The following is a 17351-nucleotide window of genomic DNA, read 5'->3' as shown; positions in this document are numbered from 1 at the left end:
AATGCTTCCAGCAGGAAGGCACGCACCGAAGCGCGCTCATTTAAGACTTATCTAAATGCCACCGAAATCGATGTGCATTTGTGGCACTTTCTCTTCTTGCAGACAGGGGTTTCTGTGTAGGGGTCCTCATTGGGAGGGAGGGCTGGTGGCTGCAGGCGAAGAGCACCGCGTGTTAGCAGCAAAGCGCCCAGAAAAGGGCAAGAATCACAGGCCAGGACTCTCGTCCTGGAGAGCTGAGGCTTGTGTGTACAAAGGACAAGATCATGTTCATTGAAAGGGACTCAGAGCAAAGAGATACCATGGAAATTTTTTTCATTTCCTCATCCTAGTGATCCTTACTTAATTAGATCCAAAATTTTTACTCAAAAGTACTGACGGTTGCATTTTTCAGGAGCATCACAAATCACAAAAAAAAACAAGTTGACTAGAAAAATGCCTATTTTTACACTTTTTATAAACCTATGTTATACACCCTGATTCACATAAAAAACAAAAAGGGACATTTCTTATCTTTTGAAGTGTAATTGCCGTAGTCTGAAAATAAACTATGGGGTTTTTTTAAACCATCTGAATTAATGATCTGCCATCATAAAGGCTTAATGCAAAATATCATCCTGTCAAATATTATTGATTTATAGCCATTTCTGAATTAAAAAAATAATGGTAGTAGTCTGTTTTTCAAAATATGTAGCTTTAGAAATATATGACACCATAAAGACAAAAAAATCAACTCTTCCCCCCCCTTTTTTTTCTTTTTCAGCTTTTCAAAACAAGGATTTGCAGTCCTCGGCCTCTAGCGTCATTGTGTTATGCAAAGCCAGAACAAGACCGTTTTGTACTGTAGAAGGAGTCTTTCAAGCCAAAGCATTCCTTACTTTTTAAATTAGCAGCTTCCTTTAATTCTTATTTATTCCTTTAAGCAAATAAGGCAGAACAATACCTGACTTTGGTGCATCAGCTGTACACACAGCAGATATATTCATTTCGCTGCTTTAATACTAATGGCAATAAATCCACAATTCAACACACTCTCCAAATTTATCGCACCCTGAAAAACATGCTGCTGAAGCAGTGAAATTCACTGTGAGCTATTTTTTAACCCTGCACGTGGCTGTTAGCAGTTCTGCTGTTGAGCCACAAGGGCAGGATAGGGGAGCGCTGGGGGGCTGAGTGCCCCCAACTCCCAATATCCCACAGATGCACAGGATGGGTTTCAACCCAACGTTACATATAGCTGGTATCTGGGGAAGAGCTCGACCTTCAAGCCCCCGGCGGGCACAGCCTCGCTGCTGTGGCACTGGCGCTTGGTTGCTTGCCCCAGGCTGGTCATTGCCCCCCAAGCTGTCCTGCTGCCCCAGATGGACCCCCAGCAGGAGGAGAGGACATCAGAATTAGTCTTCAGGTGTACTTTGGGACTCCCGATTTGTTCTTTGTTGAGTAACCTGAACCCGCTGGAGAAGCCTAGACCAATTTTAGCCAATCAAAATTACATCTTAAATATAGTTTTACTGATATGGTTGCACGCAGCTTCTGTGTCATCTACGTTTGGGATGACCTGCTGGTTTTGGAAGGTTATTTGAGTATTCTCCCATGCTATTGAAGAGCCAAAGGTATTTTCCAGACACTGGGATTCATCTAAATATTTTGCAGAGTTCCTCTGACCCTCTGTTTTCTCGTATGTCCCGTATACTCAGTGTTTAACCGCAGTCTCTCCCCAGCCCCTCCGTGCATGCATGCACCAGCACCCGGGTGAACTTGCATGCTCCAAGGGCAGCCTGGTGAGGCTGCAGGGTGGCCTGGCCATGCTCGCTGCAGGGCTCCCACCCGGGGAAGGGGCTAAGGTGTCTGCATCGTTCAATTAAGCACTCACACATCAATGCACCACTCTGATAAAAGAAAGGACATTAGCGTCCTTAGTGCAGAGATGAGCAAGGCCCAGACCTGGGAACGGAGGCCTGCCTCCAGTGCTTTATTTTTATTTTTATTTTCATCTTGCTCAGCACACTCTGTTGCTGTGTGAAAGCAGCAGCAAAGTCTGTAGTTTTCTCAGCCAGGACTCAGCACGCTTGGGAGGTCAAGGTCCCTCATGCTGGAAATTAAGTGTCATCTACACCATCATGTGCAGATAATGATGAATTTTTACAAGGTCAGTTAGCACAGCTGACCAAATGGCTGGGAAGTCCGGTAGGCTTCTGGGTACCTTTTGATCTCAAACCTGAACCTAGTTTTCCTGCCATTGTGCAATTTTCTGAGAAAGTATTAGCAGTTAAAATAAAATGATGCCTTCTGGTGAGGACATAGGTGAGCACTGGATATGATACTCAAGGGGCAGGGAGATAGTGTTAGAATATACTTATATGAAGGTCTTAATATGCAGTGAGCCCTTGATTAAGCTATGCAGTATATTAGGGCAGTAGTTTTCAAGGATATTTTACTGACAGATCTCCTAAAATATTTCCAGTGGAGGTGAGGAAGTTTGTCACTTAAGCTCTTTGAATTTTTTAAAGCTCTTCTTTTTTTTCAGAAGTGTATATAGAAAAAAGTTTGAGAAACAACATGTTAGAGAATGGTAAGTCTACTAGAGATTCTGCAGGGTGGGTAAAAACGCCAGCAGAAACAAGCTCCTCTCAATGGCCTGTGAGATGGCATCAGCAGTTTGTGATCCCCACAAAACCTTTTCGGATCTATCCTGCTGGATTGCGCCAGCAGTTTCCCCTTTGAGTATTCCAAAGTGAGGGTAGTATTTTTTCGGAAATTAATTAGAAACATATTTTAAGTACGAAACTAATTATCTTGATTATGCTAACATTGGCCCTTGTTTGTATTAACAACGGCAAAAGTCAGTTTTATGAACATTGCTAGAAACTGATTGGCAGCTGTTTGCTGAAAAGCCAAGTCGTCCCCACAGGGGACAAAGGCTTTGGGTTTCTGGATAGAGACGGAGCCCAAAGGCAGCTTCCCTCACCCCACTGCTCCCCCTCAGCCTTGCAGCAGCACCTGGGGACCCTTGCCCCATGCCAGGGCTGGGGGAGGCGTGGGCGCATGGTGGCTGCCATCCACGGGAGCATGCGAGGCCGTGACAGCTGGGGGGCACCAGGCTGCGGGGAAGTGCAAGGAGGGCAGCAAGTGCTGGGTGACCAGAAATGCCTTGCTGCAAAGGGAGGGAAGGCCCAAGGTAAGGACAGAGCAACTACAGACCTGTGGAGTGGCTGGTCTGAGAGTTATGCGGGCATCCCCTAAACATTTAGACTTTCTCTCTATGTCTTTGTTTAGCAGATGCCTCTCTCACACGCTGGGGGCCCTTGGCTGAGTGTGCTCTTTAAGAGGGAGGGTGCTTTTAGCCTAGCATTAATGTTTTGGCAATTCTTTTTCTGGACTCCACGGGTAATCATGGGCAGCTGGCCAGAGAGGAGCTTTAACAAGCAGCTCTCGTGCTGCTAGTTGAAAGCTTCAGCTCTGTGGCATCTCCTCTTCCTTTGCTCACTTAAAGCAACCCGATGTTTTTGTTCAATAGCCTGGACATTTCTTGGGCTCTACCAGCTGACAAAGGGACCGTAGTGACTTTATGTGCTGTAGTTAGCTAGCTGACAGTCAGGCCATGCCAAGTTGGAAATCACTGTTGTGACCTCTCTAAAACAATGTGACGTGCAGATATGGTATCCTCTGAGTAAAATGCAACTTTCAGTTTTTCAGATTTTTTGTAAGATCAAATGGAAGCCTGCTCAATGTAAACACTAGATAATCTTTTTGAAAACAATCTCTGCTCTGCTGCTGGGAGGCTTTCTAAAGTAATCAGTGTTCTCATAAAGTGCAAAACATATATCGAATCCAAATCAACCTGGCAAAGTTGCAAGGGGACTGAGAAGAATAGCTAATAATGCTGTCAAAAATGACTTTGCAAGCACACATGAAGACTGCAACAACAGCAACACTGAGCGCAGTCCTGTGGATTTGAAGTTACTGCAAATACGCAAGTAACATTCAGCTCATATGTAATCCCAAGCAGGAATATTGTGACTATCAAGTATTCCGTAACAGCACTGAAACCTCTAATCCCAAGGTTTCTTTCTTCATTAGTATCACAGGAGGAACGGCATTAAGATTTCCAGGCGTTTTCATCTTGCGGACCATCATTCCTGGGTGAGAAACCATCTCGACCGCTACTGGGCAAGGAGAAGGTGGGAACTGCCTGCTTCGTGCTGTTCCTTCCGTTTCATAAATCGAGGAGGAGAGCTACAAATTTTAGCCATCCTTTTCACCTCCAGTTTTTTTTTTTCTCCCCCCTAAAAGCCGCTTTTTTTTTTTTTTTAAATCCTCCGAGGAATTTGCAGCAAGTATTTCAGCCTTCACTGGGCGGGGGGCGGGAGCTCCGCAACTTTTCACGGCTGTCTACGAGGATCTGGCAGTCGGCGGGCGCTTGCGTGGTCCCCTCCCTCCGCGCGGGGCGCCCCGCTCCCAGGGCGGGTGACGGGCGGCCCCGAGGCAGCCGGGGCCGGGGCCGGGGCCGGGGCCGCCCCCGGGGCGGGGCCGCCGCGCTCAAAGCCGGGGCCGGGGCCGGGGCGGCGGGCGGAGGAGCCGCCGCCGGGGCTGCGCGGGGCCGGGCGGCAGCACCATGGACAGCGGCGCGGCGGGGCGCCTCGACGCCGCCGCCTTCCTCGACGCCTGGCGGCGCTGCGACGCCGACGGCAAGTGGGGCCACCGAGTGGGGGTGCCCATGGGGCAGGGTGCCTATGGGGGCGGTACCCACTGGGGTGCTCTGGGTAAGGGGAGGGGAAACCCCATTGGAGTCCTCGCGTGGGTGCCCCCCGTGGGTGTCTGTATTGGAGGGTGCCCAAAGGAGTGCCTATGGGGGTGGGTATCCATGGGGGGGGGGGTGCCCCTGCGGGTAGAAACCTATTGGGGTATCTATGTGGGTGCCCGTGGGGGTAGGGACCTTTTGGGGTTCCCCTGTGGGGGGTGCCTATGGGGTAATCATTGAGGTATTTGTGTGAGTGGGTACCTGCTGGGGAGCCCATGGAGGTGGGTACCCATTGGGGTACATGCGTGGGTGCCCCCCGTGGATGCCTATGTTGGAGGGTACCCATGGGAGTGCCTATGGGGGTGGGTACCCATTGGGGTAGCCATTTGGGTGGGTAATCATCGAGCTATCTGCGTGTGGGGTGGGTCCCCATGGGGGTATGTACACATTGGGGTACATGCATGGGTGCCCTGGTGGATGCCCATGTGGGAGGGTGCCCATAGGGTTGCCCATGGGGCTGGGTACCCATGGGGGTGCCCCTGTGGGTTGGTACCTTTTGGGATGCTCATGGAGGTGGGTACATTGGGGTAAACATGTGGGGGGTTACTTGTGTGGGTGCATGTGTGGGGGAGGTGCCTGTGGGGGTGTCCCAGGGGGTGTGTACCCACTGGGGTACCCATGTGAGTGCCCCAGTGGGCACCCTTGTGGAAGGGTGGCCATGGGGGTGCCCAAGGGCGTGGATACCCATTGGGGCAACCACGTGGGTGGGTGCCTGGGTGGGTGGGAGCCAATGTGGGTGCAGTGTGGGGGTGCCCATTTATGTGGGTGCTGCATTGGGGGAGGTGCCCATATGGGTGGGTGCCAGGTTGGGGGGCATGCTCACATGGAGGGGGGGTGCCTGTGTGGGTCATCCACATGGGTGGGTGCCCACCTGCGTGTTCATGCTTCACTCCCTGTGGGGCTGTGGGGTCCCAGCAAGTTTCACGGAGTCTCCTCCCTTCCTCCCTCCCCCATGCCCAAAAAGTAGGGCTGAAAATCTCCCTTTTTCCTCTAGAGTTTTTGCCCCTGTCATCACCTCCACATTCTGCCTGCTGCTACCTCTTATGGTCTCTGTTTCTTTTTCTTTTTTTTTTTCCGACGAAAAGTTTTCCATAAGGAAAACTTCTAAGGGAGCCCACAGCGCTGTGTGTGCTGCTTAAATAGACGTGAACTGATTCAATTAGGTGTGCAGTCTCCTAAGCAGCAGCCCTGCGGGCAGGCTGGACTGCCAGTCGTGACCCCTGCCACGTGTCCCACCGAGGCCCGGGCCACCCTATGCCCTGTGCGCCCTGTGGTTAGCAGAGCTCAGCCAGTAACACCTGGTCTTTAATTTTTTTTTTTAATTTCCATTTAGATAATGGTTACATAGAAGGGAAGGAACTTGACAATTTTTTTCATCATCTCCTGGAGAAACTGGAACCAGAAGTAAGTACCGTGCTGCAGCTGTACATCAACTCCCAATAAAAAGGTCATTATGTTTAGAGATTTTTGTATTTATTGCACTCTGATTGCTGGCTTCCTTAGCAATGCCTGAGGTAAAGAGCTTTCCTCTTAGCAACAAGGTGGCTTTTAAGGTTTGATAAAAGGTGGGATAACATTAGAAGTTTAATCATTTATTTTCAGTCCAATATCTGTTTTTGCCATGAGACTGTAGTTGACCCAAGTTTAAGATGCTGGCTGGAAGCAAATAGAGAAAGTCATTCAGTGCCAGTGAACATAAACAAGAAGAAAAGCCCCGATACACAGTCTGGCAGGGCAAGGCAGCGCAGAGCAGTTATGTTTTATTCAAGCAAGCGCTGGTTAGTTTTGTTACCACGATAGGTTTATTTCTGAGGTCGGTTTTTACCAGATAGTCTGCCATTAATTTTAAATAGTGCTAATGAAGATGAAGCATGCCTGTGTCCCTGAAAGTGGCTAGAAGCCAAACAGAAATCACTTCCGTTGGTCGTAAGGTCAAGCTCTGGGTGCCAAGTGTGGCTTTTGGTTTCTCTTCCTGTTCTCTTTCGTCATTTTGGCAGTATTTCTCCTCTTTTACTCACTAGGTCTCAGCTCTAGTAGGAGTCGCACAACCATTTGCAGGGGCTGGTTTCCTCCTCTCCAACTTGTACCTTGCCTTTGACTGTCACTCCAAGTTAAGCAGAGCCACTCAGGTGGTCTGTTCAAAAGTATGATGAATATGTTTTGATAACAGTCTTTGTTTTCACTGTGCAGCGTATGGTCGATTATTGAGAGAAAAGGAGTAAGCTTCTTCTGAGCGGTTGGATACGCGTGCCAAAAACCAGGAAAAAATTCCATTAAGCAAAAAGTAATTAACAAAAAGGAAAAAGATAGCCAATAAAAATCACAAGCAAATTCATAAATATTAAGGGAAAATTAAGAATTATACTTAGAAGCCAATTACTTTGGATCCTTGGGGCTATACTAGAAAAGATGTTATGAATCATTTGTCAAGCAAGTTTTTGTTTAATGCACAAGTAATTTTTGTCTGCAATGTTGGCAGTTTCTGGAGCATGGATAGACAGATGAACGGCTAGGCAGATAAAAAAATTTAAAGTAAAAAAAAAAGAGATTCAAAGGTAAGCACTAAGACTCATTAGAGACATGGAAAAACTGATCTGAGGAGAAACTGAAAAGCCTGTAATCATTTGCCTTGGAAAAAAGATGAAATTGGGAGCTGCTAGTCTCTTGGTCTTGAAACACCAGTGCAAAGTACACTTGAATGAGCTGAATGACTGCAAATGCAAAATATTTGAGGAGAGGTTATTTCACACTATGTGCAACCAAGCGGCAGAGCTCAGCGCGGCAGCAGCTCGCTGAAGCCAAGGGCCTCCAAGCGGGGATGTCTAGAGTTACCATAGTTAGTGATAATGCTGAAGTTTAGCGTGTTAAATATCAAACAGATCTCAAACTGCACGCAGCCTCCTCACAGTCAGCGCTCAGGAGGAGCCTTCTGCAGCCCCATGCTAGTCTGTAGCTGCCCCTTTCTTGCTCTTCTCGCAAACGAGCATTTTGGAGACAGCGTACTACACCAGCTGAGTTGCAAACCTGGTGTTTTACAGCAATTTTTTGTAGTCCTGTTGAGGTCAACATAAACTCTATTATGCAGTGTCGAGTATCAACACATAGACACATGCAAAATTAGGGTGCTCTAATACTGAACTATTTCACTTTGCGAAATCAACAACAAACAGCTTAAGTGGTTGCCAAAAGTCACTGCTCACATTAACACAGTTTAAACCAGCACGTGCAACTAGCTTTCCTCTCATTCGTTTCCACTGCCATCTAAGTTTCATCATTAAAAGGAGAAGCTTAACACAAGCGGAATTAAGAAAGAGCCAACTTTCTCACTCTCTTCTATGGAAGAACTAGACTAATTCAGGAGTAACGCGTTCACTAATCGCTACAGGTGCTGAAATAGGCTCTCGAGTAATAGGATCCTGTGTTGTCTTGCTCGGTAGTGTGTTTTCAGTCCTCACTGCGGTTTAGGGGCGAAATGGTCTCGCAGCCAGCAGGCAGGAGTCCGAGCAGCCAGTCTCGACGGCCTGCTCTCCCTCAAGTGTATTTTCCCACAGAGGCACAAAAACGAGGGTGAGCAGTGTCCTGTGAGACTGAGAGTAGACCCCATCCCTTGGGTGTGATCAGCTCAGCACCTGGGCTTGTTCTTATCTGTCTCCTAGGTATGAGGCTCACCTGTGGCATTAGATAAAGCAAAGGTCTCTGTTACCTTTGTACAATGAGCAGGTGTAGCAACAGCCATTTTTCTCTTTGTCATGTGCCTTATTTTGTGTCGTATTTGTGGCTGTTGCGTGAGGGATAAACTGCGCTGTTTTTCACTCTTCTGTGGAAAGGTAACGGCATTAGTGATAGGAGCACAGAGCTGGGAATGAGCATCTCTGGGTTTTAACGGTAGCTTTGACATTCATTCTTTCTTTACGCTCTTCAACTCTCTGTTTCCTTGCCCAGTGAAAGGGAGAGACAGTAATATATACTGACATAGCTTCCAGATGTATTGCAAGGATTAATTAGTAACTATGTCTAAAGTGCTATACAAGTGATAAATAATGTTATCCGCTCTGAAAGTTGTCTCTGCTTGACTAGTGAATAGTTTCATAATTATATTTTTTCAGCCTGTGCTCTCTAAGCTGTTATTTTCCCTTAATGACCACTGTAGTCTTCAGCTCTGTTTTTCTTCCCAGCTACTCTGTCGCATCCTCAGCTGACACTAAATGCCAGGGGATCAGAGCAGCTGGGAAAACAATGCAAAACGGCGCACCCCGGCGATCTGAGAACCAGGTTTCTCAGTGATGGGTCTGGGCAAGGGAGGAAACTTGGAATGTCATCCACCAAGGGAGGCGAATTCAGCCTCTTCTACTGAGCCATCAGGAATTTGAGGGTGAAGGGGAAACTCTGAAACAGAGGAACACCTGGAGCGTGCCTATGCCTTTCAACTTTATAATAAGCTGAGCCAAATCCCAGATTGTGCAATCTTTCTCTCCTCCCCTAGCGGTGGGCAGTTTTAACAAAAGGCCTACGATTTCCAGATGTGTGTTACGCACACACAAGGCTTTAGTGAAATATTTTGGATTTATGACACTGATGGACTTGAAGTTCATATCAATTTTCCATCAGCTGGACGAGCTAATGTAAAGTGGTTTGTTTTTGTCTGGCGTGAAGACAGAGAATCGGGGATAATTCAGCCCAGTACGAGCATCAATTTGTGAATTGCTGTCTCTCATTATACATCTGCCCTCATTACTCCCACGGCTTCTCTCCAACCGCTTTAGCTGCCAGCTGCCGCATGGGCACTGCATGCTGCCTGTGCTCTGTTCTCCCGCTTCCTCACAACCCTTTCTCTTTTACATCGCAGACATCTATCTGTGTATATATCATTTCTAAAAGCTGTTATACCGGGGCTTTTGGGTGAAAACTTAGTGAAAAAGACTTTAACTTCAACACTAATGCAGTAATTTTACAGGATCAGGAAAACATAACCCCTAAATTTCTCTCTTATATCAATGTATATCTTTCTTTCTGTGTAGAGATCATATAGCGATTCCTTGCTCTTTGCTTTAGTTTTAATGAAGCTTTATGTACATTCTTGTAATAATTAGGCAAGAAGAGATTTATATATGAATGGCTATAAATTTCAGATTTGTCTTTTGCTGACAACTTCTGTGAAATCAATGAAATCTGGAGAGATACAAGAGGAAATGCACATTACCATTATGTTTGCAGGGTTCTTTTACAGAAAGGTATTTCACTTCAGTTAAATTATACTAAATTAAACTAAAATTAGGCAGAGATTTAGGAACAGAAGACCTTTCAGATTAAAGTTTGCTGCTCTTACCTAAATGCAGGTGCGTAAGAGGCCCTGTGTGATAATCTTTGAAAGTGTATTCAGGCAAAATGGATTACTAGTCTTGTTATAACCCCCCCCCTGGCCCCCAAACGCCCCTGATAGGTATGACTGGAAGGGGCTCATGTTGATCTTCAGGACTCACTCAGAATAGCTATAAAGGTTTTGTCCTTGCTTTTCACTTTCTAAGAAGATGAGCAGCCCCCAGCTACTCTTGCTGCAGCCAAGAATTTCATTCTTGCCTTGTACAATGCCTTGTCTGTCTAAATCATGTTTTTAACTTAGTGGTCAGACAGTATGGTCAGCAATGCAATAGCCAGCTACATTTAATGTCCAAAATACCACCCAGGCACAGAGCCATCCAACGCAGACTTCCCACGCCTGTCTAGCACAACCCCTCCATATAACTATCCGGAGAGACCCAGGATCACAGACCAGGCCTCTGGTGACCAGCAGGTCCCCAGCAGGTAAGACTGAGAAGACCCTTAGCAGAAAGCATTCAGTTTGCATCCTCCTCTAGACTAAACCAGAAATCTAAACCCCGAGTTGATTGTGATTATTGCCCAAATATATTTATTTCTTAGACCTGGTTTTGTCAACTTTGATGATTTTGACCTATTCCTTTTCCTGTTCCTGCATGTTACGGCAAGACTCTGTCTGTAAGCACCTGGAGGCATCTATAAAGGCAGTTGCAGCACAGCTGTGGGAAAAACAGAAAACAATTATGTATTTTCCATACCCAAAGGCATGCAAAAAAACTTTCAGCCTAGAGGAAAGGACAGAATGAAGAATCTGTCCAAAGCCTAAGCACAAAAACATGAAAGCACATGGAAGGCTGTAATAAGCTTTGTTTGAGGCTGATGTCTTCTACATGAAAAGATGTTTCCCACATAAGTGTTGAGGAGAGCTAAAAGGCATGACAGAGGAAGTGCTCATCTTTAATAGCATGCAGTCTTTATTGAAATACAGAGCCAAATTCTCAAGCGATAGCACTGCAGTTAAATAATCAACATTGGCCCAAAGGAGAAGCTGGCCCAGTAGCTGCAGGGTGAAATCACGTGTTAATGCAGGCAGAGTGGTCTGCTGTGCAGTTCCATAGGCGAAATGAAACCCCTAGTGTGATTTCTTTTCAACACTACAGTTTTTGAAGGAAAAAAAAGTTCTTCTTCTAAGGTCAAAGTGTATGTTACTGATCCCTCGTCTGATCTTTGCTGGCGTCCTTTCTGTACTATGTGGCTTTTGGCATGGTAGTAATTGTCAAGTTTGTTTTCCAACTAGCGTTTTTGGCAGACACCATTTATTTTCCCTGATCTTGTAGGAACTTGATATCTCTGAGACCCTTTGCCCTTCTATCAAATTTGGCTGAAATGTTGTTTGTAGAAACGTGTGTTCGAGCCAGCATTTTCAGATCGGCTTCATTTTTTTTTCAGGAAACAGGCTATAACAGTGACTTGAATTTAGTTTTCTTCTTGCTCTTTAGACATTTTAAAATACATAGAGAGACAATTGATTCCAAAAATTAGATCAAGAAGGAAAAAAAGATCATTTTATGACGAGACTGTCTTGATCAGCAAGACTTAATTGGTACTTCCCCTGTCATGAAGTAGTAAGATCCCTGCAGTGCTTCACACATTTGGGTTCTTTTTTACCAAAACAAATCATGGTTGTGTTTTCATCAAGGCAAACTGCTGCCAGGCACATAGATCCCTTAAGGAGGAAAAAATTAATAAGAAAGAGTGAGGAAAGAGTGCAGAAATACAAAATGAATGGGTTAACAAAGAAGACAGATTACAGCCACTTTTCAAAGAGTCATAACCAGCCATGACAAAGAAATTAAATGCTGTGCAGATTAAAAAATGTAAACATGCCCTTTGCATTATTACAAACAGTATTAAAATCCAGATTACCTTTGTGATGCTAAATACTTCTAAAGGGTTTTCACAAAAGGAAGGATGAAGACTGGACACAAAGGAGAAAGCGGAAAATTAATTTGTTAGGGCAACTTGCATTATAGAAGCTTTTCTCCTCAAAACTGTGCGGAAGAACATCCACAGTAAGAAAATTTCTTCTTAACCCTGTAATGTATAGAAGCAAAGTCACAGCAATATTTTACATGCTGTTTGTGCTATATTTATGTGGAAAAATAAAAATGATGTGGCCTCCTCCTCACTGCGTGTAGCAAGGATTTCTTCCTTGGCTGGACAGTGAGAATGGGCAACAACCATGTGCCATCCAGCCTATGAGGACCAGGGCAGCTAAGTTTCATAATTCACATGAAGAAACCTAAAATGGCATTGCTTTCCCAACAGCCATGCTCTTCCTCAGCCCAAATCTTAGTAAAACTGGAAGCAGGTCTTAGTTCAAGTACGTTTTCCTGCCTGTTATGGGAAAGTCCTCTTCATTACACCGTGTTGGTTGATGCTGAACATCAGCATCTCTATAGTTGTGTCTGCCTTAAGGAGTAATTAAGTAATTAAGGGGAAATTGTGCTCCTCTGTCAATTACGGCTATTACCACTTGATACAATTCTCCCTCAGAAACTCACAGACATGCAGGCAGCAGGGAAAATGAGAACTGACGGCCTGCTTGCTGTGAAAGGGCTCCCCGTACAGACAACTGCGAGAAAGGAGGCAACAGCACGAGCTTAAACTTGCACGAGAGGAAAATTTTCACTGAGCAGGTATCAGGTGTGCTAAATTTTAGCCTAAACAGTGAGCACTTCAGAAAGTTTTGCAAACTTTTGAAACAGGGGGTTGTGGTTTAAAATGGACACGCTCGCGCAGCCCTGGCTCGTGGTTTTACTCCAGACAACGTGCAGTGAAGCAGCACCAGCTCTTACGAAACTGGCTGTATTTAGCTGCAGCTCTTCACTCTCTGCTGTACCATTTGCCCCTTTCCCAGCTTGCAGAGACAATCGGCACGAATTTGTATCATGCTGTTGATGTGGTTGCTTTGCAGAGTATCCTCACTACTGTATTTTTTACTGCTCCCCCTAGAAATCACAGGACTTGAACAAATGGTGCGTAAGCCTGAGGCGTTTGAAAGTAGAGCGTGTTTGGCTTAGTCTTTCCCGCTTGCCTCAACCTTTAGTTGAAAAGTGAGTTAATTACAGCATAAGGAAGGAAAAAAACAACTTTCCAGGGAGGCCGGTGGCCACAACGCTCCGAGCAGCACGTGCTTTTCTGTGTAAATGTCATATATTCCTGTGCACGCCTGTCTGGCGGGCTCTCCTTCCTGCTCTCCTACGTCCCTGCTTTCTTCCCTTAGTGTAAGTTATTTTCTCCCTTTTAGGAATATCTGCAACTTGTCTGTACAAACCGCCGACACTGTTGGAAAAACAATCTGCTTAAGACACTTACGTGACAGTAATTAGTTGCTATACCTACAAGGTTTTTAAAGCGTGAAATTATTGATATTAGTCCCCACGTTGCCTCTCTATTTTCCTTCTGACTGGCTTTACCTGCTGTCTGTCTCTGTCCCTGAGGGGCTCTGAGTCCCAGTTGGGGTCTCGGCTCCTGGTCAGGGTCCCTAAGACACTACATTGGTACAGATAATGACAGTGCCACCATTTTCACTAGTAAAATCTGATGTCAGTTCTGTAAGTCCGAGAATAATAAGCGGACAGTGTCTTGTAAATGCTTTTCTCTCCATGTTTCTGAAACATGCCCTTCTCCAGGCGTGAAGCCCCCGGGGAGCCATTCACGAGGCTCCCGGGATCGCTGCCTCCCTGCGGCCGCAGCGCGGCCCCGATGCGGAGAGAGAACCGTAAGCAGACAAAATCTAAACAAGCTGGAGAATCGGCCTCCGTTCCTTCAAGGGAGGGAAGGCAGCTCCAGCCTTTTGCCACACGAAGCATGGCTTACCTGGGGGCTGGGGTTTTCTTTTCTTCATTCGCCGGTTTGTTTTTTTGTAAATGTACAGTTCACCTTTGAAACCAAGCAGCCCTAAAATGAGAAGCTGTATCATAGGTAATGTAAAAATTCGTAATATAAAAACAATCTACCCTGAGTGCTTATCGTGGAAAAGCCTGTTTGTGCAGTATCTTTTACTTTGCTTTTAGTCTTTGGAAGTAGAAGTCTGTTTTTAGCAGATGCAGTTACCTTTTGTATTCCATAAACAGACTATTTACGCACAGTGATAGACTGGCCAGTCTGAAAAATCCACTAGCGTGCAATCTCTTGGACTAAAACCTCTTGGAGGTTCCACACTTTGGGTATTTACTTGATGCATCTCATAGTCTGAGCCAGTTGAAAACAAAAAGGATAGTCCTATTTTTATGTAGATAACAATGTTCCTGCCACCCAAAATTCAATGAAGGAGTTGTTAAAAGCTGACACAAAGTTGAGCAATAAGCTTTCTTAACAAATGACTCGTCTGAATTCCACAGTGCATTTTTCAGATATCAGCTATGATTATAGTTTCGGAAATAACTTACCCTACTGGGCATGGAGGAGGATAATTCCAGAGTACTCCGCAAGCCTATTGAAGTGAGCAACCGGTGGGCTTGCCTAATGCCTGGGAAGTGTCTCACAGCTTCAAGGTGAAGGCAGAAGGCAATTAAAATAGCACAGGGAAGAGTTATAAAGCGGAGGTGAAAGAAAACCGTACGTGCTTGTTTAACGGCGGCGCTCCTCCTCCATCCCACCCTCCCTCCGCCCCACTCGCCCGAATTTAATGAATTACCATGAGGTGCCCAGGGCTGTGCTGCTCGCTGTGAGGGTCATGCCTGCAAGCCAGGAGCAGGCTCCCTCCCACGGCTGTCTCTCATCCTCAGGGGCCCCACAGTTGCAGGTGAGTGCCACTGTGCAGCCCAGTGGGGTCATATCAGAAATGATCAGCCATACTATCTGTCTATCCATCCACCTATAGATATCTTCTATTATCATCAGCAGAAAATTAAGGCCTTTTTGGAGAATATCAGTCACATCTAAGGTTGGTGACAAAGGGGGAGCAGAGATGGGCCTTAGTTTAATGAGCGTAGCCCATTTTTAAACCAGAAGCTTTATTTTACAGCTCGTTGTTGTTGTTGTTTTTGATTACCTCATCTGTGACATCCTAGTGTTTCTCTGCAACTCCATCGCTGGCCATGGCAGCCCTTCCAGAGCAAAAGCTCTGCAACAGCCCCGTTTAATAGCAGCTGGAAATTAGTTTCGTCATTTGGCTACTATTGAGTATGCCTAGGACCAGAAAAGCTTTAAGGTGGGAGTCATGTTCAGTTTTCTGTGTGATGATTTAAAATTCCCATCTCAAGTGAGGCGAGAACATTTGTTGCAGTTGCTGTGTGCGTGCAGCCCAGCCTTCTTACTGTGCGAAGAGGTGACAAACCTCTTAGCACAGTAAGATAAGAAAGTTTGTCTCTGTACAGAAAGATTTTTCTCCTATCCTGTGCAACTTTTTGCAAATCTACATAATTGCTGCTCCAGTTCATGCTTTGCAGAATCAGGGCCTAAAGGAGCACACAAAGGCAGTGAAAAATCTGAGGCCTGTTCATGCTAGATCTGGGCAGCAGAACACACATACCCATCGCTCACTGTAGATATGCAGGGCAATAGAGAGTGTCTTTTTCCTGGTACAAGATTTATATTTATTTATCCTCTGAACAGCCAAGGAGGCTGCGTTGATCTGTGCATTATGTGAATTCAAGAAAGTCACTTATTGCTTTGTGTCACAGTATTAAGAAAAGGACTGCACAACCTCATGGCCTGCAATAGTAGATGAAGGGAGGAAAAACTGGGTTAGAAGACCCGGGAAGGCACTGCTGGACCAGTATTCCTAAACCCATCTCAGGTGGAGATGATAAAATCTTTGGAGGGCTTAACTTTTTCTCTTGTAGAAGTACTACAAAAAGCACATAGAGAACAGTTCTGAGTTACCTTCTACCCTCCCTCTGTTCACAGAGGACTACCTTTCACGAGACTGTGAGATGGAGCCAGGTCCTGGCCATTGTAGGTACAGAGGGTATCTTCAGATGTCATTACAGCTTCTTGAAAGGAAAAAACAAACCAGAACACAGATCGCAAGCAGAAGCACATTAGTAGCAAGGAAAGATAGTCTGAAACTCAATAATAGCCAAAAAGAATTTCTATAAAATGATAATGCACAGGAATTAATTTCATACCATGGCCAAATAAACTTCTTCAACACTCTGACCCAACCTGAAAATGATGAACAAAGAGCTCTGGAATTAATTTAATAGTAATCCCAGGCTGTTCTCATCTTCACAGAACTTTACAGAGATTATCTAGGTGAGCTTCCCAGCTCATCTGTGAAGCTTCTCTGACCAGAAGACTTTCCTCAAGTTGGGGAAATCACATGTACAGCGCAGGCAAACCAGAGGTTACTGCTAAACAGAAATCATGCCTGACTAAACTAAACATAGTACTTCACTTGTCACAGTAATGCCTGCCAAAACCTTTAAACTGATAAACCCTGAAAACTCCTCTCTATATAAAATTTGATAATGGGGTTGAACAGATGCAAAGGGAGTGTGAATTGTTTGAAATTCCATGTCATTGACCCAGAAACCCGCACAGGGCTTGGTGCCAAAGCCTTACTAGGTCTGGAACTGGTCAACTGGTAATAACAAGCAACAATCTAGCTCTGCTGCTGCCTTCAAGGCACGTGAGCTAATGGGTTACAGAGATGTAGTTCAAGGATAAGGACATCTTCCTGAATAAGATAAGATGAAAATGAGCATTGTGAGAACTGTTGTAATACACCATAATGGAAACCAAATCCCAGTGGTACAGGGGAAACAGTTGGCTCAAGAAGCAGGTGTCTCTGAAAGAGTTTCGGGTCTCCAAACCCTGGTTTTCCATTTGAAAGTTTAGTTGCTACAAAGCTACATATGGCACTTATTTCCAAAAACTTACCCCAGTTGTCATGTTTATGGGCTTTCAGAAGCATTAGCCACCGACTATAACGTATGCAATGTTTCTGAGGGTTATCTGTAAGTGAGGGGAGATTTCCTCCAGGAGACTGTTCAGCGCCCTCAGCATTTTCACGTGCGTGTCATTTCCCCCGTGGCAGACCGCCATCACAGAAGAAAAGGTTCAAAGGATGAAGGAGCAATTCATGTCCACCTACGATGTCACTGCAGACGGACGCCTACAAATCCAAGAGGTATATCTCCCTCAGCCCCCACCCCAGTATTTCTTTTATGGGAGGTGGGAGAATCGGGAGCTGGAGCAGACTTGGGAGACAGGGGAGACAGAGCCT

The 17351-nt window shown here is 45.6% G+C and overlaps 1 protein-coding gene across 1 annotated transcript in view; it reads left to right on the top strand.

Annotated features, from left to right (window-relative positions):
- The first annotated feature begins 4564 nt into the window (after positions 1-4564).
- The window catches only part of SCGN (secretagogin, EF-hand calcium binding protein), a 33617-nt gene continuing 20830 nt past the window's right edge, over positions 4565-17351 (top strand). Inside the window, exons 1-3 of the mRNA XM_068931642.1 lie at positions 4565-4685; positions 6132-6202; positions 17163-17255. Of these exons, the coding sequence (XP_068787743.1) occupies positions 4613-4685; positions 6132-6202; positions 17163-17255 (237 nt within the window). The 5' untranslated portion in view covers positions 4565-4612. The remainder of the gene's footprint in view (positions 4686-6131; positions 6203-17162; positions 17256-17351) is intronic.

Source organism: Struthio camelus, chromosome 2 (assembly GCF_040807025.1).
Source record: "Struthio camelus isolate bStrCam1 chromosome 2, bStrCam1.hap1, whole genome shotgun sequence".
NCBI classification, from domain to species: domain Eukaryota; kingdom Metazoa; phylum Chordata; class Aves; order Struthioniformes; family Struthionidae; genus Struthio; species Struthio camelus.
The sequence above is the reverse complement of the archived record's forward strand: the minus strand, read 5'-3'. Positions and strand labels throughout refer to the sequence as shown.